Source organism: Sphaerodactylus townsendi, linkage group LG03, assembly GCF_021028975.2.
Source record: "Sphaerodactylus townsendi isolate TG3544 linkage group LG03, MPM_Stown_v2.3, whole genome shotgun sequence".
NCBI classification, from domain to species: Eukaryota; Metazoa; Chordata; class Lepidosauria; order Squamata; family Sphaerodactylidae; genus Sphaerodactylus; species Sphaerodactylus townsendi.
This window is the reverse complement of record NC_059427.1, coordinates 132,745,514-132,769,285: the sequence shown is the minus strand read 5'-3', so window position 1 is coordinate 132,769,285 and position 23,772 is coordinate 132,745,514. Positions and strand designations below refer to the sequence as shown.

The following is a 23,772-nucleotide window of genomic DNA, read 5'->3' as shown; positions in this document are numbered from 1 at the left end:
CCATTCTATTGCTTAAAAAAAACCTTTTTGTCTCTGGGCTTTGTATTTAATAACTCTTGGGTTTTATAGGTGAAATTTGTAAACTCCCAAATTTCGCTGATCTGTTGTTTGAAATATGTTTATTGTTGGCTTCACTTACGAAGAGTATGTCAATAATAGTCGTTCCACAAAGAAATGCTTGTAATACTACTGTTACCTTTCACAACCTGGGACCTATATACCTGCAGAACGTTGTCTTCAATTGATATTAATTATTTTTTGTTCGTTTGTTTGTTTGTTTTTGTAGGGTGGCAGTCAGGGTTTGACTGTGGTAATTCAGGGACAGGGCCAAACAACAGGCCAGTTACAGTTGATCCCACAGGGTGTAACAGTAATACCAGGACCGGGACAACAGCTAATGCAAGCAGCTATGCCAAATGGTACAATTCAAAGATTTCTTTTCACCCCATTACCAGCAGCGGCTACTGCAGCTAGTACAACTACTACAACTGTTTCCACTTCAACATCAGGTAGCTTTTTATGTGTGTGTTGTGTGTGTGTGTTAAATAGCAAACCTGTTCAATAGAAAACACATTTCAGCTGCTCTTATTTACAACAGAAAAATGTTTTTAAGGCTTAGGAATGGTTAATGGGTTGTAGATGCCGCACTGGGTTTTTAAGCCAGAGGAGGAAAACTGCATCTGGAACTTTTCCTCTGACTTTGAATTGAAAATGTGCTTTTTGCTTCCCAGCTGCAGGAGGACAGAAGCAAACTTCCCCAGCTCAGTCACAAACACAGCCAGTGCCGGTGCTTCCACCTTCTGAGCCCCAGCCTCCAAGTCAGCTGCCAGCCCAGCCGCAAGGGCAGCCCCAGGGCATTCAAACTGCGTCTCAGCCCATAGCACAGCCTCAGCCTCCCCAATCTCCTCTCCAGTCTGACCCCCACGTTCCACCTGAAGCTCAGACTCCAGATTCGCTTCTGTGTCCAGCTATCTCTGAAGCACAGCCAGTGGCCGAGCAGCCTGCTGTAACTCCAGCTGTCATTCAAGCTCCATCTCAGAGCCACGTACAAGGGCAGCCTTTAGCTCAAGTTCAGAACCAGCCGCAGACACTTGGGCATCCACCGACTCCACCCAAAGTCCAAGCTATCCAGCCAGCTCAGGTACAGACCACCACCCAGCAGCAGGTCCAGATGCCACCACACACTGCTATACAGATTCATACTCCACAGCCCCAAATCTCTACATCAGTTCAGACTTTGCCTGTTACCCCAAACTTGAACCAAGTGACCATGCAAGCTCCATGCCCTCCACTGCAATTTCAGCCGCCCCAGACAAAGGTGATTACCGTACCCCAGCTTCAGCAGCAAGTCCAAGTATTCTCCCAGCTCCAGTCCCATGTCGTGGCTCAGATACAGGCCCAGCAAGGTGGAATGCCTCAGCAGATCAAGCTTCAGCTGCCTATTCAGATTCAGCAAGCAGGTCCAGTGCAGGCTCATCAGATCCAGAATGTGGTGACCGTCCAAGCTGCCAGCGTTCAGGAGCAACTGCAAAGGGTTCAGCAGCTCAGAGAGCAGCAGCAGAAGAAGAAACAGCAGCATATCGAAATTAAACGGGAGCACTCCCTTCAGGCTTCAAATCAAAGTGACATTATCCAGAAACAGGTAAAGTTATCTGAAGGAAACTTGAGCCTTCATCAGTCATCATTCTAGGTGGGTTATGTATTCATGAGGCCCCTTTTGGCCTATGAATTGGGTTAACCCTCAACGATATTCCTTTATTAGACCTTGGCGCCTATTCGGCTTTGTCAGTAGAGCAAGTGTTTTGAATAATTCTGTAACATAGTTTTGGGTAGCATTCGAATCATCATTTACTGCATTGCTCTTCACCTCATATTCAGATGAGAGGTGAAGAGGATTGGATCTGACTGCTCAGTCTTCTGCCTATTGTTCAGAGCAGACTTACTAGGCACTTCAGAACAGTTCTATACGTTGTTCATTTTGAGATTGTCCATGCTTAGTTAATTTTCACTTGTGTATCTAAAGTATTTTGAGGTAGTTGTACACAGGTACCACATGGTGGCATTTATAACTACATCTTAATTGTTTTGTTTGGAACTAGAGATGGAAAATTGTGGAGTACCTTGGAGTCAGGATTCAAACAGAATAGCTCAGACAAAGGGGTGTCTCCCAAGGAGTGGAGTGTGGACTGTCCCTTCTATCCTTCTCTTTCCATCTCAAAGCTCTTTGTTAGGTTGGCTGTTTCTAGAGAGTTGATGGAGCAGGACACACCCTCTTCTGCCGTTAAGCTTAGATGTCTTCTCTTAGATGTCTTGCTGAGGCCAGGCTAGGAACCCTTCTTTCTGAACTTCTTCAGAAATCTTTCCTTAGCTGCCCTCGGCTGGACTTAGGGTGAGCTTCATTCTCTCTGCAGTCAGTTTACCATCTGTCTTGCCTTCCCCTTGTCTCAGAAGCCTTCAGGCTCATAGCTGAGGGAAGCAAGAGAGCCTGTTTTCTGCCCATTAAAGAAGAGAGACTATTGCTTGACAAGTGGAGGCCACTTTCATGCTCCCAGTTGTGCCTTTAAATCTCAGCATCATTCTTGTTCTGAATTATTAGAGGGTTGCAAAAGGGCTGTTTGGTGGTGTTACCTGCTGTCTAAAGTTTTCATACTTGGCATTTGTTCTTCTGTCCTTAAGGTTGTAATGAAACACAATGCTGTGATAGAGCATTTGAAACAGAAGAAGACCTTGACCCCTGCTGAACGTGAGGAGAATCAGAGGTAAGGCAGATTTTTATCGATTAAAGATCAAATGTATTTGTTGCCTGTGTCAGTGTTTTCACATTTGATAACATTTTGCTGGTTTAGACGTTACTGCCGCTTGTTCGAGGAAATAAGAGCCCACACAGCTGATCTGTTTGTGTGTAAGAAGTTGTACTTGCAGATAAACAGCCACTATAGTGGCTGACATGGCTCAATATCTCTTATGGTAATGGCTGGGTTTGTTGGGAGGGATGCACTATGATAGGTGAGCAGGATGGGGAGGTGGTAAAAGATAAGCAACAGCAGCTATATATTCCTGGTTATATTACAGCCTGGTAATGAATATGCTGATCTTAACATTATAGTAAAAAGAATTTCTTCAGTGAATAGATGAAATCAACGTTCAGCCACTTTTACAAAACGCTTCATTTTTTTCTGCTCCTCCATATTTTGCTGCAGATTTATGTATAGACTTGATCCGCACTTCCATGTAGTATTTTTGAGTGTTCTTGGAGCTGGTAGTAAAGGAAGACTGTAGTCTGAAGACATGTAATGCAGCAATCTTGCTGAAGCTAAGCAAGTAATGAGTCTGCTGAAGTGCTTAGGTGGGAGGCTACCTGGAAGTCACATGTATACCACCTTGAATTCCACAGCAGGGGAAACAGCAGGAATTTAGTGTAATAAGCACAATTGAGAATATAAAATATTTACTAATCATTGTATGTCTATGTTTGCAGGGACGTAGGTATAGATTTTTTATGGGAGGGGGTTTGGGACAGGGCCACGCCCCCACCCACCCCTGGAGCATGGCCATGCCTCCCAAAGCCCCACCCCCTAGCCTTAGTGCTTATAAAAGCAGCTCTCTGAGGCCAGGGGCGGCAGATTCCCCTGCCCTGTCCTGCTCCCTGGCTGCCCCCCTGCCCCCCCAATGAGCGGCCACTGTAATGCTGGAATCCACCCCCAAACAGCATCACTTTCAATGGTGTTTAAACTAGGGAGCCCAGATTCTCATTTTAAATTCACCTTAAAGGGAGAATCTGGGGTCCCCAGTTAAAACAACCTTGAAAGTGATGCTGTTTTGGGGTAGATTCTCACCCACCCTGAAACAGCATCACTTTCAATGTTTAAACTGGGGACCTCAGATTCTCCCTTTCAATCCATGCCGAAGGGGGTGGTTTTAAAAGGAGAATCTGGGGGAATTTGGAGGGTGCCTGCTGTCAGGGGTGCAATTGTTAAGCTAGCAGCACCAAAATTTCAGGGTATGTTTAGGAGACCCTCCTGCTTATACCACCCAGGTTTGGTGAAGTTTGGTTCATGGGAACCAAAGTTATGGACCCTCAAATGTATAGCCCCCATCTCCTATTGGGTCCCATTGGAAACAATGTGGGATGGGGGCACCCCCTTTGGGAGTCCCTAGCTTTGGACCCCCTTGACCAAACTTCACAAAACCTGGGTGGTATCAATAGGAGACTCTCCTGATGATACCATCTAGGTTTGGAAAAGTTGGGTCATGGGAGCCAAAGTTATGGGCCCTCAAATGTGTAGCCTCCATCTCATATTAGCTCCAATTGGAAACAATGGGGGATGGGGGTACCCCCTTTGGGAGTCCATAGCTTTGGACCCCCTTGACCAAACTTCACAAAACCTGGGTGGTATCAGTAGGACTCTCCTGATGATACCACCCATGTTTGGAGAAGTTGGTTCATGGGAGCCAAAGTTATGGACCCTCAAATGTGTAGCCTCCATCTCATATTAGCTCCCATTGGAAACAATGGGGGATGGGGTATCCCCTCTGGGAGTCCATAACTTTGCACTCCCTGAACCAAACCTCACCAAAACTGAGTGATGATATCAAGAGAGTCTCCCAACAAATCCCTGAAAGTGTGGTGCTGCTAGCCTAAAACCAGCGCCCCCTGCAGGCCAAAAATAAAAAACACTAAAAATACAAAAAACCCACAAACAGGGGGGCGGAGCTTTGGACATGTAATGGGGGGGTTTGAACCCGAGGAAAAAAACCCCTTACCTACGTCCTTGTGTGTTTGTATTGTTAGCTATGCTAGAACATGTTGTGAAGTACTAAAACAACTCGGGTGAGGGTCTATGTGTGGTGGCAACAGAAGGTGCCATGGTTTACTCCAGTCTCATCAGATCTTGGAAGCTAAGCACAACAAGCACCTGGAAGGAAGACTGCCCAAAAAGGCTCTGCAGAGGAATGCAGTGGCAAATCACCTCTGCTCCTTCCTTGTCTCGAAACCACTCCCTTGTGGTCAGCTGCAACTTGACAGCACATACATACATACATGCTAATCTGATCCCTCCTTAAGATATGTTTGGATTTTTTTCCTGATATGTACTGCAGCTTTATCCCCAAGTTTGATGCCATTGTTGCCTGCCTTTAGAATTAAATGTGGTTAACATTGTCTTCCTACTTCTTGATCGCTTCTCAGTAATATCCTTTATATTTCTTCTCCAGAATGATAGTGTGCAACCAGGTAATGAAATATATTCTAGATAAGATAGATAAAGAAGAAAAACAGGCAGCTAAGAAACGAAAGCGAGAAGAGAGTGTTGAACAGAAGCGTAGTAAGCAGAACGCTACCAAACTCTCAGCTCTGCTCTTCAAACATAAGGAACAACTTAAAGCTGAAATATTGAAGAAGAGAGCACTTTTAGATAAAGACCTACAAATTGAAGTGCAGGTAAGATTTTTGTCAGTGAGTTGTGAATATTTTAGAGACTTGGTTCACTATTTTTGTAGCCTGTTGCCTTAGGTTTATTAGACAAAGGTAAGGAGCTTTTTCTGCTTCACTGTGTCTCCCTTTTCTTCTGTTATTCTGGGTTGGTGGACCAAAAGCTCTGATATCCTGTTAGTTTATATTCATATGGTTGTAATCTTAATTCGTTTGTACCAGGTGAGTCAGAATTTCATGCATACCACAAAGCATGATCGTGAATAGGGGACGGTAGATGTTTCATTTGTTTGTAAAATGGTGATCTTTTGCTCCGAAGAAGAAGAGGAGGAAGAGGAAGAAGAAGAGGAGGAGTTGGATTTATATCCTCCCCTTTCTCTCCTATAGGAGACTCAAAGGGGCTTACAAACACCTTTCCCTTCCCCCCCTCACAACAAACACCCTGTGAGGTAGGTGGGGCTGAGAGAGCTCAGAAGAACTGTGACTAGCACAAGGTCACCCAGCTGGCGTGTGTTGCACAGGCTAATCTGAATTCCCCAGATAAGCCTCCACAGCTCAGGCAGCAGAGCGGGGAATCAAACTCAGTTCCTCCAGATTAGAGTACACCTGTTCTTAACCACTACGCCACTGCTGCTCCCTTGCTGTGGTTTCGTACTGGATAATTAATATCTTTGGCTGGTTTTTGTTCCCTGGAAAAGCCTGTTAATTATCAAGAAATAAGCTAATCACCTTTTCCTTCCTTTGCTCTGAGAGTGAAAGTAATTTTAAAATTCTGTCAGTTCATTTTGGCACCTTCTATAAACATAGAATGGTGTGATTGAACTATCTTTTTTTTTGTAGTTGTAGAATTTTGGACTGGAGAGTTGGCATGGTGTTTAAGTAAAAGTGTCAGACTAAAATCTGGGAAACCCAGGCTTGAATTTCCATTCTGCCTTGGAAACTTTGCGTGATCTTGGGCCAGTCAGCCTTGATCCTGACAAGAATTTGGATGGGGACCTCCAAGGCAATGGCAGACCACCTCTGAACATCTCTTGCCTTGAGAACTCTACAGGGTTGCCATAAGTCAGCTCTGACTTGACAGCCAAAAAAAAAAGGTGTTGAATCAGGACAGGGGAGACTTGGGGTTCTGATATCCCCCAGGGAACCTTTGGCCAGCCTCTCAGACTAACTTCACTCACTGAGTTGTTGCCCTGATCTTCTTGAAGGAACAGAGGGATAAAAATGGAATTGATTGTGTTTTAGTAATAGGGATGGGGATTGGGTTAAAAATTTGTATTTGAAGAATAGCAATCTTTTTTCCCCCCTGAAACCCACTGCTTATAAAGTCTTCTGGTCTCAGGAATAATGGCTCAAGTATTGTAAAATTATATTAAATATGACAATACAGAAATAGTTATGAGTAATCTGAACACATTAATGGGTTTAACAACTCTGTTTTGAGTGGTGCAGATTATGCATTAAATTAATCCCACATTAATTTGTTATTGGTAAATGTTAATGTTATCAAGATGTGTTGTGTCTTGGAGTTCATGTTCAACTTATTCTCTTCTGTTGAAATAAGCTAATCACTTTATTTGACTTACTTCTGAAATGCCTCTGTGTTACAAGAATCACATAGTAGGGCATTCACAGCTTATGAATTCAAGCCACCCTCTGTGCTTATCAAATTGGCTGCTGCCATTTACTTTACCTAACTAGATTTCATACAAAAGTTAATGGTGTAATTAAGATGGACCTCATGGCTGACTTTTCTGCTTTGATTTTCTTAGGAAGAGCTAAAGAAGGACCTGGCTAAAATTAAGAAAGAAAAAGAAAGGGCCCAGGCAGCAGCTGCTGCAGCGGCAGCAGCCATACCTCCTCCCCCTCCACCACCGCCTCCCCCTCCTCCGCCTCCACCACATACTGCCAGTGTTGCATCTACAGCCACAGTCACCACTTCCATTTCATCCCACAAGAGAAAACGGGAGGAGGAGAAGGAGTCTTCATCTTCAAAATCTAAGAAAAAGAAAATGATTTCTACTACCTCAAAGGAATCCAAGAAGGACACAAAGCTTTACTGCATCTGCAAGACGCCCTATGATGAATCTAAGTGAGTGGTCCCATGTGACAAGTCCATATCAAGCCTTAGTTTAGCTTTAGTAAATTTAGATCCTAAGCGGGTATACTTACAGTCCTAGTCAGATCTGTTCAACAGATCTTACTCCCAGTGTTCTTAGGATTGCACTGTTAATTAATTAATTGCCTAATTTAGTTTAATCAGTTTGCCTAGTGGTGGAGGTAGCTTCAAGAAGAGGGTTTGAAAGTTCTAGATACTAAATCTTATGCAGTCCCTGAGAAAGTACGGAAAATTTAAAATATGCAGGATTCTATTTTTCAGTGCCAGTCTATTACCTTTTGTGATTCATATGTTATCCACTTGCATGTTTCCATTGTGTGACCTCTCTCACACTGCACATCTTTTATTTTGCTTTTATTCTTTCCTTTGTCTTTTTACCGCCACTTCAGAAACAAGGAATTATTGGGTAGTCTTTTCTTCCGTTAGGCTGTGTGCATTCTTGACCGATACTTTGTTGTATGTCTCAAGCATTTATTGTTATCTGCAATAGAGATTCCACTTCAGTGTGCTGCAGTACATTTTGTTTAATATTGCCAAGTTATTTCTTCATATTATTAAAAAATTGCATTTGGTTTTTCATTTAAAACCAAATATTTTGGGTATATCAAGGTACTTAACAGAATAAACTGCAGTTCGCTCTAAAAATATTTTGTTGTAATAATAATAAATATTATTATACAAGTAACTGAGGAATCTTTTTTGGCAGGATTGCTTGGTAGATTGGAAATAGCTTTTGACTTGAAGTAATTTGGACTTGGTAACCCAAGTATTAAATGTTATCTGAACATTCTTTTTGGTGAAAGTGTGCTTTATTCACAGAATTTACTTTTGGTAGAAAATCAGAATTGACAGAAATCAGAATTGACAGTTCATGTCAATACTGTGATCATAGCTGAGTGGTTTGTTCCTGCCACTAATTTCTATAGCATTCTATAGCCAATATTGGAATGTTAAAAACCTCTAATGGTTATTGTGGATTTGTGGAGGGGAGATATCTGTATCTAGTCTTCCATTTCTTGAACTGCACTTTATTGAGGGTTTTACTAATGCATGTACATTTCTGTCATTTATAATGGCGTTCTGCAGCCTTTTTGGTTGGTAATATAGTGAACATTGTTAAGAGCCTGGACTTCAGTAGATATAGGGATTAAATGGTGACTGCTGTGTTCTAGCAGCTTTTTAGTACAGACTTTAGGGTATAACGTTGTGATTCAGTCTAACTCTTCTCTGTAAGAAAATTAGATAAACTATGCAGCTTAGATAATAGATTTGAAATTAAATGTATCTCTTGGAAGTAAAGACGCCAACTTTGGGTAGATTCCCCAGACTCTCCTCCCGTACATTTTACATTTGTTTTAGATAGACTTATATGCAAGTGAATGGACAGATTACTTTTTATATATTTTTTTTAAAAAACCCAGTGATGTCAGAGATGAGAAGGTTATTTGTTCTTTAGTTCTGTATTCTCAGTTTCCAGCGAGATCAGGTAGGTCAGTGCCTTGGATCCAGTGATGTGCAAGTGGAAATATAAACAGACTTAGCACATGCAAGATTTATTTATTTTAATGAGCTTATATTCCACCCTTCTTCATCCAAAAATAAAAATTCAAAAAATGTGTCTATATATACTTCCAATAAAATCCTATTGGCTAGATATCCCCTTCACCTATCATTTCAACATTCTTATTGGTTGGATGTACCTCAGAGGGGGAGCCAACAAAATCAAACCCAACCCACCCAACTAGATGTCACAGCAAATATTTGTAAAAAAATTAATGAAGGATAGGGAAAAGCAGGGAGGCCAGCCGTGATGAATCCTTATGGATTCATAGACGTTTACACTGAAACCAAAGAAAACAGACATTGTATTGTTGCTCATATCTTGGCCTATGTGCAGCACCAAAAAAAAAGAGATGATGCATCCACCCTTTTGCAGTGTTGTAGTGGTACAAAAGCATGGATCAGACCTTTATCTGTTCTCATGATTTTTTTATATGAGGTTATCAAAACTCATTGGAAGGTTCCATATTACATTCATGTCAACATACTGCACAATAAAAAGCACAGATCCAGGATTTTGTGCTCTCTGTGTGTTTCTAATTCAACCTCTCCCCTGAACCATCATGGTTGGGGAAGGTTGGGATACAACAACGTTAGAGGGCTGAACACTCTGACTTCTAACTTTGCCATATTTCAGTCAGATGCTCATGTGAGAGGATTGAAAATGCTAATGGCCACTGGTTCATTTGAATTGGTGGAATTTTTTTCCATGGATACAGTTTTGTGAAAACCCAACGCCAACCAGTTTGGCCAACATTCATTGCTGTTCAGGATGAGCCGAATAGATTGTGTCTGATTGACACGTTTGAGCATGGTATGTTCAGCTGTGGAACATTTTTTTTAGCAAAATTTACATCATCTCTAATATAGTATAGCACTTGAGAATTGGTTGCACAAGATATTGCACAAGCAAAAATGTAAGTGGTGATACAGTAAGATTGGTCTGGAAACTGCCATCAAGTTGCAGCCAACTTCAGGTAATCCTCTTGGTTTTTCAAGGCAACAGATGAACAGAGGGAGTTTTTCATTGCCTGCCTCTGCTTATCAATTCTGGATTGCTTTGATGATCTCCCACCCAAATGCTAACCCTAATTCTTTTCCAAGATTGACGAGACCAATGGCTAGTGTAGGCCCGTGGTGGCGAACCTATGGCACTCCAGATGTTCATGAACTACAATTCCCATCAGCCCCTGCCATCATGACATGATGGGAACTGTAGTCCATGAACATCTGGAGTGCCATAGGTTCATCACCACTGGTCTAGGTCACCCAGATCAGTGCAGAAAGATTAACTTGGTGCAAAAAGCTATTGTGGTCTTTTCTTGCAGTTCTGTTGGCGCAAGAGCTCTAGCACAAGCAGAAAGTTTGCACTGGATCCAACACATTATATTTAGTTACATTAATGTCTCTTGTTGGTGGGATGTTTTTAATTTCATAAGGTGGAAGTTTGTTAATATAGTCTGTGTAAAACACTGAGAAGATGGCCTAGGGCTAAGGCATGTATGGCAAGCCTATAAGGATCATAGCAATGTTCTTATTATTTAAAACCTTAGTGGAAAGTCAGGCAGGCAAATCAGTCTTGAGTCAAATTCTATTGCCATTATTAGTCACTGACCTGGCTCAAGCATAATGACAAAATAGGCTTTGTCATCCAAACCGTGATTTAATCTTGGCTTGGAGGTCCAGAAACAAGATCTCGTTTGTGGTTTGGAGCTAATGCCAATGAGCAGCTTAGCACAGAAATGTTTCAGGTATTTAAATATGGAGGAAGGGTAAAGGGTGTGTGAGGCAAGACTAATTCCCGAGATTTATTATCATAGCAAGAGACTAAAGTTTGCTGTTGTCCAGCCTTCCCTATACCAAAAGTGTTTAGATTTTAACTGTTGGTTGGAACTGCAGTGGAGGGCAGGCAGGAAAAAGGAATAATCTGAAAATCTTGAAGAACTTGTAGCTACTTAAAGAACTTGTGGTGGAAGAAGCCTTCAGCAAGATTCCAAAGAGTCTACCAGTACTTGATGAAAATCATAGCTAGACCTTATGTTCATGACTAGCAAAACCATGTTTTTACAAAGAGAATGGATACTGTGTGTCAGTGCAACAGAGTTTGGGGTTAGAATCAACCACTCTACAGGTAGACTAATAACAATGTTAATTAAGATATTGTGCAAAAGTAAGGCAGTGAAGTGAAAGTCACCCTGAGGATATATTCCATCAGCCAGACTAATTTCTGCTTCACTCTAATTCTGCCAGTGGATCCTGTGATCCACGGATAGATTGGAGCTTGTGAAACTGAACTTTCTCATCTCCAATGCCCTCAAAATGCTGTCCATGGCATTGAAGGGACTCCCAGGACACCACAGGGGGCAGTGTTGGAAGCAACAGTGGAAGGGGGGGGGGGTTGTTAGAAATCACTATCCCGAAACCTCTCAATTGGTCTTCTGTTAGCTGAAATAAGCCACAGGATCTAACTCACAGTTTTAATAGATTTGAAAGCTTTTGGTTTTGTGAGGAGTTGAAGTCTTTTTAAAAAAAACGATGGTCTGTCACATAGTGTTGCCAGAATAGTTATTATCAAGGGAATGGTTTTCATTTTTCAGTTTAAGGTGTCACATTCCATTGTTTTCAGACAGAAGTTTACAGTTTACATCCACTTGTCCCATTTTCCTTCATGTCATGTTATACCAATATGTATTTTACACATGGCTGGTATGCATGCTCCTTTTAATGTGCCTGTAACTTCTAGTTGTATGTGTGCTTCGCTTGTTTTTAAAAACTGAGAGCTACATTTACAAATCTTAGGAACTGCCACTGTGTTTAAGTGGTTTGTCAGCTACAGTTTTGAAAATGTAGGCCTTTTTCTTTGGCCTTGTCTTTGTGCATTCACATTGGAGACATTTGCATTTTTCAGAGTTACGTACATAATGATTTACCCCTTTTTAACCCAATTGTTTACAAAATAAGTGCCAGAGAACTATGTATGCTACGTCAGTATCAAACATTAGCTTTAGAAGTATAGCAAGGTTGGGAAAGAGAATCAGAAAATTTCAGAGCAAGTTAGCAAGTGCCATGCCGTTTGAAATGACAATTACATTGTCATTTTCATTGTGAATACTTTTAGGTTCTATATTGGCTGTGATCTTTGTACTAACTGGTATCATGGAGAATGTGTTGGCATCACAGAAAAGGAGGCTAAGAAAATGGATGTGTACATCTGTAATGATTGTAAACGGGCACAAGAGGGCAGCAGTGAGGAATTGTACTGTATCTGCAGAACACCTTATGATGAGTCACAGTGAGTTCTGACAAGAACCTCTTATTGAATATTTAGGTAGCAAACTGCTCTGAGTTTGTTTCTTGAACAAAAACAATATTGTTCCACATGTTGTATCTAGTGATGTGACTTTTAAAAAGAAAGTAATCTCTGAAATGTTGCTCTGAATCATGTATGTTTAATACACATGGGAAAAGAGGCTTTATTGTTAAAACATTGTGACATTTAAAGTAGGCTAATTCACTGACCTCTTACAATAAGGTTCTGACAAAATACCATCATGGCTGGAGTTCCCAATTTATTGCATTTTATGTTGTGTTTGATTTAGATCTGAGAAGTGTTTATGATAAGATATCTGGGTGAGAAAATACTGGGTAGTATTGATGAGTTCGTTCTTTCATAAAATATTGCAGGGTTCTTTATTCCAAATTTCCACAAACACATGAAAAACAGTTAAACAGAATGGAAAGATAATGTGATCATTATAATTGCAAAATGATTTTGATTTTTTTAAACTTTGCCTTTGTTCCTTTTAGCTTCAGAATTGCTTGTGGCTGAAGATATTTTATTTGCTTGAAATTAATTGCCTTTGAGAATGGTAATACTGGCAATTTTACTTCACAATACTTTGTTTTGTTAATAAATTGATAGGTTAGTGACCATGTGTAAAATTTAAGTAACCTGTTTAAATGTAGTACAGTTGTACTTTAAACCAAATGAAGGACTTTCATGCAGAAGAAAGGATGTTAAACAGCTTTCTTTGGAATCTTACAGATTTTACATTGGCTGTGACCGATGTCAGAACTGGTATCATGGGCGCTGCGTTGGTATTTTGCAAAGTGAAGCAGATCTCATTGATGAGTATGTCTGTCCACAGTGTCAGTCAACTGAGGATGCTATGACTATACTCAGTCCTTTGACGGATAAAGATTATGAGGGGCTGAAAAGAGTCCTGCGTTCATTACAAGTAAGAATAAGCACATTTAAATTGTACTAGATGGTTACTGTGATAGAATCTAATTAGTTTATGAAGGTGAAAGTCATACCTGAGAGAGACTCCCAAATACCTCCTTGCAAAATCAGAACAGACTTCTTTACAGAGCTGCTTCCCAAAGCTTTCCAGAACTCTTGAAATTTTGGACATACGTGCAGTGCCTATCTCCTTATCAAGGCTAAATTTATTTTACTGCTTTAACAACATAAAAGTCATTATTTATAACTAAACATATAAAATTGTACTATTTGGCACATTTATAAAATTAAAAGTACAATTATATTTTTTTCCTGTAAGCAAACTTGGAAATATATTCAGTATTAGGGATAGAAAGATGCAAACTGCTTCCTTGCATATCTATTATAATTTTTTTATGCATTAGGGCCATATGAGAGATAGGAAACAATAGAAATTGAACATAGAGAACATACATTTTATAGTAAATAAAATATAGTGAAGTATGTTTGGGTGAAAAGAGTCAAAGGCGAATTCTGCATGGGCCACAAAGAGCGGTGTGCAGCTGCTAAAAATGTTGTTGTGGGGAAAGACTTTGCGTGGCTGTGGCTGCTGCCGGAGCAAAGCCGCAACGGTGTTTTCCCCCCACAACAGCGTTTTTGTGACTCACTCGTTGAGCAAATGGCATCTATACTTGAAGATACAAGCAGAGAAGGGCAGGAGAAGGGGGAATTTTAACGAAGAGAAGTCAGCTAGCTTAAAATGTTTCTGCTGGAATAAACATTTGTCCTTAAGTTGTCTCTGGGCTTTCATTTTGCTGTGACTAGCACTTCAACCTTTGAAGTGTACAGGAATTAGCCTTACATAATGTTGTAGATTAAAATCTTCATCTACGCATTCCCAGTAATATTTGTATTTAAAAGCTTTTAATTCTTCCCAAAAAGGGGAAAAATCAATACGAATGTTGTTCATCACTCTACTAAAGTTTTGATTTTTCCATTGGAAAACTTGAAAAAAGATCTCAGGGAAAAATAATGCTGTTTCTGTTATTTTTCAGGCATTTACCTTTCATACATCCTGATATAATGACAGTTTGCATATTTTAGGCTTAAGAGTGAAAGAGTTTGATTCAGTGAGTGAAATAATGCATTTTGCCACCTTTCCAAACAGGCTCACAAGATGGCGTGGCCGTTTCTGGAACCAGTAGATCCCAATGATGCCCCAGATTATTATGGTGTCATCAAAGAGCCTATGGGTAAATGTGTTCTTGGTCATCTTAGATCGCAAGCCTGTCTTAAAAATTATTTTTTGTAAAATGCCTAGTTGAAGATGCTATATAAGTTGTTGTCATTATTGTTACTTTCAAATAATAATATTCACAAAGAGTGCTTTAGAAAAATCTTCATTACATAATGTTTTGTATGTTTATTGTGAGAGAGATCTGTATGTTTTTATGATGGAAATACTCTAGTTTCGAAATGTGATAAACTCTTATTTAGCATCAGAATCCCGCTTCACAAGTAAACCTAAGCAAAGCCTGCTGGATCAAACCACTGCTCCATCGTGTTTTGCACAGCAGCCAACTGTATTCACATGGGGAAATGTTGTATGTTTACAGATCTAGAAGGGTGCAGATCTGCCATAGTCACTATAGTGTGAAACAGCCTTTGTAGAAACACGTGCCATATGTTTTCCTTGGGTCCATTGGGCTAGATCAGGGGTCTGCAACCTACATCTCTCCAGATGTTCATGGACTACAATTCCCATCAACCCTGCCACTTGGCCATGCTGGCAGGGGCTGATGGGAATTGTGGTCCATGAACATCTGGAGAGCCGTAGGTTGCAGACCCCTGGGCTAGATGGAAAAAAAGTCTTGGTTTCAAAAAGCAGTATCGGGTTTAATTAGTGCAGAGTTTTTAGAAGCAGTGTTGTTGCTTATTTCACATAGATATATTGATGTTAGTAGTTTTCACTCTGAAGGTTGCTTTGAGTATATTTTTATAGAAATTCGTATATTTTATAGGAAGCCTTTGTTCGCTAATAGTAGATTGTTTGCTGAGGAGTAGAAAGGAATGCCAAGTGAATGTTGAGGGAGACGGTATAGTTTTGAAAAAAATGATCTATTCACACTGTGTATGATTAAGAGACAAGGTTGTAAATGGTTTGTCTCTCTGTCCCCCCCCCCCCACTCCAGCTTACAACCCCTTCATTTCCTTTTTGCTTCTCACTCTTTGTGCTCACTATGCTGCTTACAAAGCTGGATCTTTTGTCACACTGTGTTCTCCCTGTGGCTGGATGTGCATGTCAGTGGCAACTAATTGACATATCTTAACAAGGTCCTGAAATGAAATAAACAAGCAAGCCGTGGAAGCCAAACGAGCTACAAATTAAGCATGTTTATATGTGCTTCTTGCTTAGAGTGATTTAAGAAAGGGAAACAAAGGCAGGATTTTAAGGATGTCAGATTCAAGTAGTCTCTAATTGGAATGCAAGAGAGCTCATTAAATTCTCCATCAAGGAATCATTACACCCTAATAAGACATAAACACACACACACAATGAGTGTTCAAAATTGTTCTTATCAGTTGGAAAGAGGGAGGTGGCAGTTTGGGGTGTGATCTTATTCTGCATGCTTTATGTTGTGATTCGTAAACTGCCTTCAACCATGAGGAAAGGCAAGACGTAAATATTTTAATAAATGAGTGATTTAGCAAAAAAAATCTTGCTTCTTGGTCCTACTCCTCTTATTCTGTTTGGCTTCTCACGCTTCCATTGTATATAACAATCTAAAGCAAGCTTTAATGAAATTGTAGTCAAGCAAGTGTTTCTGTTCCTGCATGTTTTTTTAGGGTATAAGAATTGTGTAGATTACTGAAATGTTGTTTTTGATTAATATTTCCTTATTTTGAAGACCTTTCCACCATGGAGGAAAGAATACTAAACCGTTACTACAAAAAAGTGACAGAATTTGTGGCTGACATGACCAAAATTTTTGATAACTGTCGTTACTACAATCCAAGTGACTCTCCTTTTTATCAGTGTGCAGAAGTTCTCGAATCCTTCTTTGTACAGAAACTAAAAGGATTCAAAGCAAGCAGGTAAGCTACCTTTGTCCCTAACATATATTTGTGGGGCATGTTGTGTATTTTACACTAATAGTTTTAAAGTCTGTTTTTTCTCACTTCCTTTGCCTATTAGCTAGATTTTTAAAGGAATTAAATAATTTCTGGCTTTAATTTCTGGCTGTCTGAACTTACTAAATGCATCATTGTGAAGAATCTTTTGTCAAACTCTTAGTATAGTGAGAGCAGGTTTTGATTTTCAAAGAAACTGAATATTGAAAATTGACAATCCAGTCCTATTTTGCACTTTATAGGGATGATCAGCTGAAAGTATCAGAGGGGCAGAGCAAGAGCTAAAATTGTGTACTTACAAGTTCCTGGATTTCATTTGAGAGTTAAGTGCTTGCTAAAGATTATCACATTGGATTCAGTGCAAGTTTAGTCTGTTCAGTTTTTCTTAATAGTGTCCTTGGGTTCAGCCTGGTAAAAAAGTTCCACTTCAGTTCCTGAGCAACTAGATTCACTCCTTTCCCTTTTGGGGTTTCACACAAGGGGCTCCTAATGTTGTTTCTGTCAGACTGTTCTGACTCCTTCCTGGAAAGGTTCTGCAGACTCCAAATATGAGTTGCACAAAGCCTTGGAGAAGATATCACCATATCACACCAGTAGCAGCTTCTCAGAGTAGTAGCTGTAGTCTTTTTGAAGATCAGTTTAGATTAACAGGGGCGGATTCTGTAAGGGCCAAAAACAGTAAAAACACTGTTCCAGGGGCACTGTTTGCATGGCTGCCACTTCTACATCAAGGCAGCGCCGTGTTTTTCCCCCTCACTGGGTCGGAAACACTGTTTTCCTGCCTCAATGAGTGAGGCGTCTGGGAAACAGCGTTTCCCAGTTGGAGGTGCCGCTTTTCACTGCCTCCATTTCCCCCCACGCTTACCTTCTCTCCCTTCGGAGCTCCACAGGGACGGGGAGGCAAGCCCATGCTGCCCTTTGACCCCCAGGGGGTCGGAATGCAGTTTGGGCGTGCCTCCCTGGCCCTACAGATCTCCTAAGGGAGAGAAGGTAAGTGTAAGGAAAGAAAACAGAGGCGTTTCCATGCGGAGGCGCCTCCGTGGACCGTGGCCACTCTGGGGCTGCGTGCACTTCAGCGTGCAAACGGCCCTGGGGCTCCACCGGCATCATATATGCTGGTGGGAAGCCGCTGTAGTGGCCCATGAGGAATCTGCCAGGGTAATTCTCCAGTGGAGGGAATGACAGTGCAAGGGAAAGCAGCAACTGAGGTGACACTTGGTCAGAATGTCAGTCATTCTTTTTCATCCTTTATTTTATTACCAACTTTTATTTGTGTTTGGGTGCTAGCTTCCATTACTGCTTCATTTAAACCAGACATGTTCTTTTTTTGCAGATTGTGATAACTTTAGTGTGACCTTTCTAACTGGAATCAGAACTGGATGTTTTGCTTACTTTTTCATTGTACAATGTCATTCACTGGTGGTTGTTGTTGTTTTAATTCACGTTTGCTGTTGCTCTGTAAAGTATGCTTGTGGAGGCACTCGTTTTGCTAGCAGCTGTGTTGGAAAATAAAATGAATGTTATTTCTGTTAAAGTTCAGTAGTACTCATGAAAGCTATGTAAAATCAATTATATCCTTTTTATAATAAAAGCCATTAACTTACAAAGGAGAATTTGCTAAATTCTAACAAAAATTGGTGTTTTGAATTTGCATTCTTATCAATAAGTATGCAGTCATTCAAACGCTACCCAAAGCAATGTAAATTAGCCACCTATTATACGTACCTCTTTCTCAGTGATATTATGTGACATTTCTGGGTTTGAGGATATTCCAGTTGAACATCATGTTTTTGTGCCGAATCAAAAGATCAGAGGTTGTTTCTGTATCTGTCTACAAAAGATGAACAGCAACAGCAACATGGCTGCCTTCTCAGCTGAGTTACTGGCCCTTGGCATCTGCTTAAAGCAGAGAGGTCTCTTAAATGAAGGGTGCTTAATTGTTCCCCTTTTCTGCATTCTGCAGGTCTCATAACAACAAACTGCAGTCTACAGCTTCTTAAAGTTTTCACGTGTTATCCTAACACAGACAGCAAGAATCTGGTGGTCTGATTTTTTTTTTTAACTTGGGAAGCCAGAGGTTATTAGTCAGGTTGTCCTGACAGCATCTTGATGTAAACTGCATTTTTATCAGTCACATCAGATTATATTCTTGGCTGATTTTTGTCCAAAGGACAAAAGAATGAAAATCAGCAACATCGTGTTCTTGTCAAGATCAAATTATGCTGTTGTAGCAGAGACAGGAGAACAGTTTGTTGGAGGACAAGAGAGAAAAAGCAAGAAAAAGAAGATACAGTATAATGGGGTCAAGTTCTAACTCCATGGAAATGCCACGTCCGTTCTTCAGTGAAGAAGCTGGTTTAAAGTCCATACAGGGAACTTTTGACTGTATTTATTTATTATTGCAAAAAGGACGCTTTTTTATTGCTGCCCTCATTTGTCAGCTAATTATTTTTTTTTTCTTATAAGCCCCCCTAGCCCTGGTTATATGTAACCCATTCTGTATCTTACCATGATTCCTGTAGGTAAAAGTACAAGATGACCTCTAGATGTCTTTTCTTTCTATGAAAGGAGCTGCTATGTACACATGTGCACAAACAAACTGGGAATCAACAATGAGTTTCTCATTCATGGTAGATGAAAACAATTAAGCTTGCATAAACGTTGGGCTGAAGTGGTCATGGACTACAGACATTTTTGCCTTGAATATAACAGTACAAGTTGTCATTTACTCTGCACCAGACAGATATGAGTAAAATCTATTTGAAGGTATCTTGTTTGTAAACATTTGTCAGATTCTAATTTTTTTTTCTCTTTTTGTATTAAAAAAATTTCAAAATATGGATGTATATTGAAACAAAATAAATGGAGGTCGTTGGTCTCTCCACACATGTAGGTGTCTTTTGAATGTCCGCTGACATGTTTGTGAGATTTTGGCAATTTGTTCTGAAGTAAAAAGTATCCAAGATAGGAAGGAAGGAAAAGTGGGAAGTACAGAAAAGCTCCAGGTGTGATTTTACTTATTTTTAATGAACTAAAAACTTTTTGCATTGATGAAAAAGGAAATTGTACAAGAACTTTCATTGCCCGTTGCTAAATGAAGAATAAAGAAGCAATGTGTTTCATTTGTGTCTTCTGTACTGGGAAAGACGTATAAAAATAAGAAAGGAAGATGCAGTTGATTAGAGTGTGGGGTTGTTGTTTTTTTACTGCTCACTGACCAGTTGTTTGCACTGCTGATGGCAGTAAATTGGGTACATCATAATCCAGCAGCAGTTAGATTCTGTAGCTCTATATCAATTTTGACTATAAACTTTGCACTAATTCACAGTTTTGTCCTTCAGTGATCTGGAATTTGTCTGATTATAGAAAAGCTTTCCTTGGGTTTAAGCTCACCCTGCTATGCAAGAACCTTTTCTGTTACTTTGTTAACCTCTGCTATCGACCACAATTTTCTTATAAGTACCGGCTCAGGTGTACAGATTATTTTGAGTTAATTTGGCCCAAGAAAACCTATGATTTTGTACATACCTACTGTCATTTAATCAATGTGAAATCAAAAGGAAGTTAATTGTCCATTGTGAAAAGAGCATCCATTTATGCTTCTTAGAAACTAGAGGAGGAAAAGAGTACTTGTGTTTTAGAATTTGTTGTCTTAGGACTTTTTACAAAAAGATGCTACATATTGTATGCATTATGTTTATGAAAGAAGGAAATTTTTCAATCTTAACCCTATAAATACTGTCTCTACTCAGTATTTCTGTAATATTCGTATGTACGGCTGACATTGGAAAAACCACATTGAAACAAGACATTTCCTACCAATAGGCTGTTTTTAACAAATTGTGTCAGACTGAAGAATAACTTTTGTACATAATAGGACATTTCATCTTAGATAAATAAAGTAATATCAGACATCAAATTTGGTGGAGTTACTAAAGAAACAGTAGTAGTTTAGAATGATCCGTGTAGCACTAGGCATTGCTATGCCATAAAAGAGTTCTTAGAATTTTTTCACGCCATAAATGAGTATGAAATGAGAGAAAAGTACTACTTTCAGCGCTTTCCAAGCCTCATCATTTTTCCTACTAATTTGTAATATATAAAGACTTAGCTGTATCAACTATGGTAACTTTCAGTTTTTTGAAAAGTTTTATTTATGAGCCAGTGTAATGTGTGTACATTTTAAATGCCACTTCTGTAAAAGGAATAAAGAAAATGATACTTTCCTCAGTTTTTTTAAATCAAACGATGTGCCAAATATTTGTTCCCCCCACCCTCCACTCATTATTACAAACGCAAAATGTCCTCTAATCATGTTTTAATGTGAATGTTAAAGAGCCATGAGTCCAGTTAGGTTACTTCTTAATCATAGCTCCTCAGTCAGATTGAAGGATTTGTTGTTCCATGCCAAAATAGAGTTCAAAAGTTTCCAAATACTTGTTTTGTTTTTGTGGTGGATTAATTGCTTATTAACAAATGCTCAGTTTGGAATGGTATCGAACAGCTGTAGCATGCTTATATCACTATGAAGGATATGCAACACAGAGTGAAATTTTGCAAGTGCCCTCTGATGTAAAAGCTGTGAACCTGATCCAGGGGTAACACAAGTATCCCTTGCCCAACTGGAAGGCATTTCAATTCCAGTGCAGGGGATATGCAGCTTCCATGGATGATTAAAGGCCCCGTACCACATCCCAAACTGGTCCCAAGGGTTCCCTAACTCAACCCTCTTTTCTGCGGACAGAGAGGCTGCAGCAGAAAGATGATATGGGGAAAAATTATTCCACTCGTAGAACTTGACATGCAGTCATCTGAATCTCATCTTAGGAACAGAAATATATCGTAAGATCACAACCATTTAAATATATGTATATATTTATATTTGCTGGTAGCAAAAAAAATTTATGAATTCAGAAGGGTTTTTTTGTCCCCTTTAACTAGTTTCAGTGCACTAACTTTTGATTTCACATAAGCAGCCACTCTAACTTTTATTTCATTTTAACTTTTTATTCAAAGCCAGTGTGATTCTCTCCTGATTGTTTTGCATATGTAGGGAAAGGATCAATTAAAACAGGAGCGTTCCTCGGAATTTTAACATCATTTTGTGGATTTTTTAAAAACAGTACTGTATTTCAAACGTTGAAAGGTATTTTCACTACTTTCTTTAATTTGGGGTGTGCAGGATCTCATAGTAGATTTGTGAAAACAAAACAAACCATTGTGTGTGTGGGGAGGGGGGGGGTAGCCTAGGATACTGGAGGCATCACCACACCCCACCTCTCAGAAAAGGCTTCCTTGCAGCATGGAGAGGCATGAAAAGTACAGAAGCCTTTTCCCCATTCCCCCGCCGAGAAGCATCTTTGGGCTGCAGTGGACTTGTGCCAGTCTTCTGGCATATCACTTGCAAAGGCCAGGGGACACACCCAAGCTCACACACACTATTCTGGGGGCACTGGGACATTGGTGTGGCGTTCAGTGCTTTATTCCAGTGCCAGGGCGGCAGCAGCCACCACACGCCGGCAGAATCACTCCCAAATCCACCAGAGCAATTGTGTACCAATCCCACAAGTAGATTTGCCCCCCACCCCCAGATGGGGCTCCAAGTCACTGTTAAACAATCCAATGACCTCGTAGTCATAGAATCAGTCTTACCAGTGTCACCCTTTACTTCTATTCACTCATAGAGGGATGAGGATAACTACAAATGTAACCAGGATTTTCCCTCTAGAATGGAACAAAATGAATTCAAAACGTGAAATATAAACAGTGTTATAGTATGAAATAGTTATAGTATGAAAATTCAGAGTCAGTGATGGTAAGGCAAACCTTTGAAGGAAAGTTACTGTTACTAACTTCACTAGTAGAACTATGAATCTGTAGGCTGCAAGATGGTTAATACACATTTTAAAAATCATTTTATTGTTTTTTTTACCAAGAAAACTTAACAAAAAGAAAAAAACCTGAGGTTATCCAGTCATCCTACTTGCTTAAACAACAAAGGCTTATTACTACATAAACAACATAGACTACATATAACTAATTGACTTCCCGCCCGGACCCTGCTGTCAGTTTAATCCATAACATTATTTCATTGTTTATTTAACCTCAAGCCCAACATAGGATCCTTTTCCCCCCTAAACCTTTTCTAATGTATCAACTTGCAATTTGAGGCAATTTGCAACAAAAAAAAGGGGGGGGGATCTTATCCTCCTAACTTAATTTTCCACAGTCAAAGATTTTTAGCATAAATTCTTCCCTCTCTTAATCTTATATCTGAATTTACAATCCAAACTTTATCATTCCATCTATTGAGCCTCGCTTACTCTTACATTTAAAATCTTTCATCCCAGCTGAGATAAATATTTTTATAAAAGCTCTTTTTTGCATCAACTAGCGAAGATCTCTTTGGCGCACTCCATTGACTGAAGCTAAGTATTTGCTTTTATTTATCCTCGCTGGGAAAGAAAATGTCCAATCTAAGCCATGAAAATTTTATCTGGTTTCTTCTTAAAATGTCCACCAGAAATGCATAATCTTTCATTTTCTGTAAGACTCTTAATAAAGGAATCTACTTCATCATTATGATGTCCTTGTCCTCTATCTTGACTGTTGATTTTCTCTGTATTCCCATTATCTTATCTGCCATTTCTTTAGAATAAATCACAATGTCTCTGCACAGTCCTTTCACTTTTGGATTTTTTCTGTGACTATATATTTTTTCAATCATTGACACCATTTCTTCTTCTTTTCAAACAATTGACCAGAACTGCTGCAGTTTTCTTGATGAACTCCTTTTGCTGGATTTGGATCCTCTGGTACCTTCCTTCGTCTCAAGGTCTTTAATTTGATACTCCAGTCAAAGAATGGTTTGATCATATATTTTAATCTGATTATAGAGTCCACATCTTGTTTTAAGGTTTCACTTCCTCTTTGGTCTTTTCCACCTTCCCTTCTGTTTGTGCTATTTTTTTTAATTCAGCTTCCATTTCTTTAAGAACTTTCATGAGCTCAGACATCCACTTGGCAATGTTGTTATTAACAGTGTCTTTCAGAGAGTCTATTTCTGCCCTGAGACTCCGTATACTGACAGATATGCTCTTAGGATTCATGGCCATTTTGTCTATTTCAAGGGACACAGAGCCCTTCCCAGTAGCTGCCATTGTTTACTAGATGTTGCTGTTTCCACAATTCCCCAAAGTTTTCAGTAGTTTAATGCAAGGATCAAATTCCTCCCTCTCTTTGGTTGCTGATGTATTTCAAAGATCGGTTCTTTTCCAGGTTTGTTTTGGCAACCCGCCAACTGAGAGGGGA

At 39.7% G+C, this 23,772-nt stretch overlaps 1 protein-coding gene across 9 annotated transcripts in view; it reads left to right on the top strand.

Annotated features, from left to right (window-relative positions):
- Positions 1-20,707, top strand: part of BPTF (bromodomain PHD finger transcription factor) — an 85,639-nt gene extending 64,932 nt beyond the window's left edge. For 6 of the 9 annotated variants that reach the window (XM_048490786.1, XM_048490793.1, XM_048490790.1 and 3 more), the window contains 10 exons: positions 287-509; positions 732-1,642; positions 2,677-2,759; positions 5,215-5,440; positions 7,201-7,520; positions 12,226-12,399; positions 13,153-13,345; positions 14,498-14,582; positions 16,239-16,425; positions 18,425-20,707. In XM_048490786.1, the coding sequence (XP_048346743.1) occupies positions 287-509; positions 732-1,642; positions 2,677-2,759; positions 5,215-5,440; positions 7,201-7,520; positions 12,226-12,399; positions 13,153-13,345; positions 14,498-14,582; positions 16,239-16,425; positions 18,425-18,461 (2,439 nt within the window). In that variant the 3' untranslated portion in view covers positions 18,462-20,707. The other 3 variants (XM_048490794.1, XM_048490792.1, XM_048490788.1) reach the window with 2 other exon arrangements.
- The last annotated feature ends 3,065 nt before the right edge of the window (positions 20,708-23,772 follow it).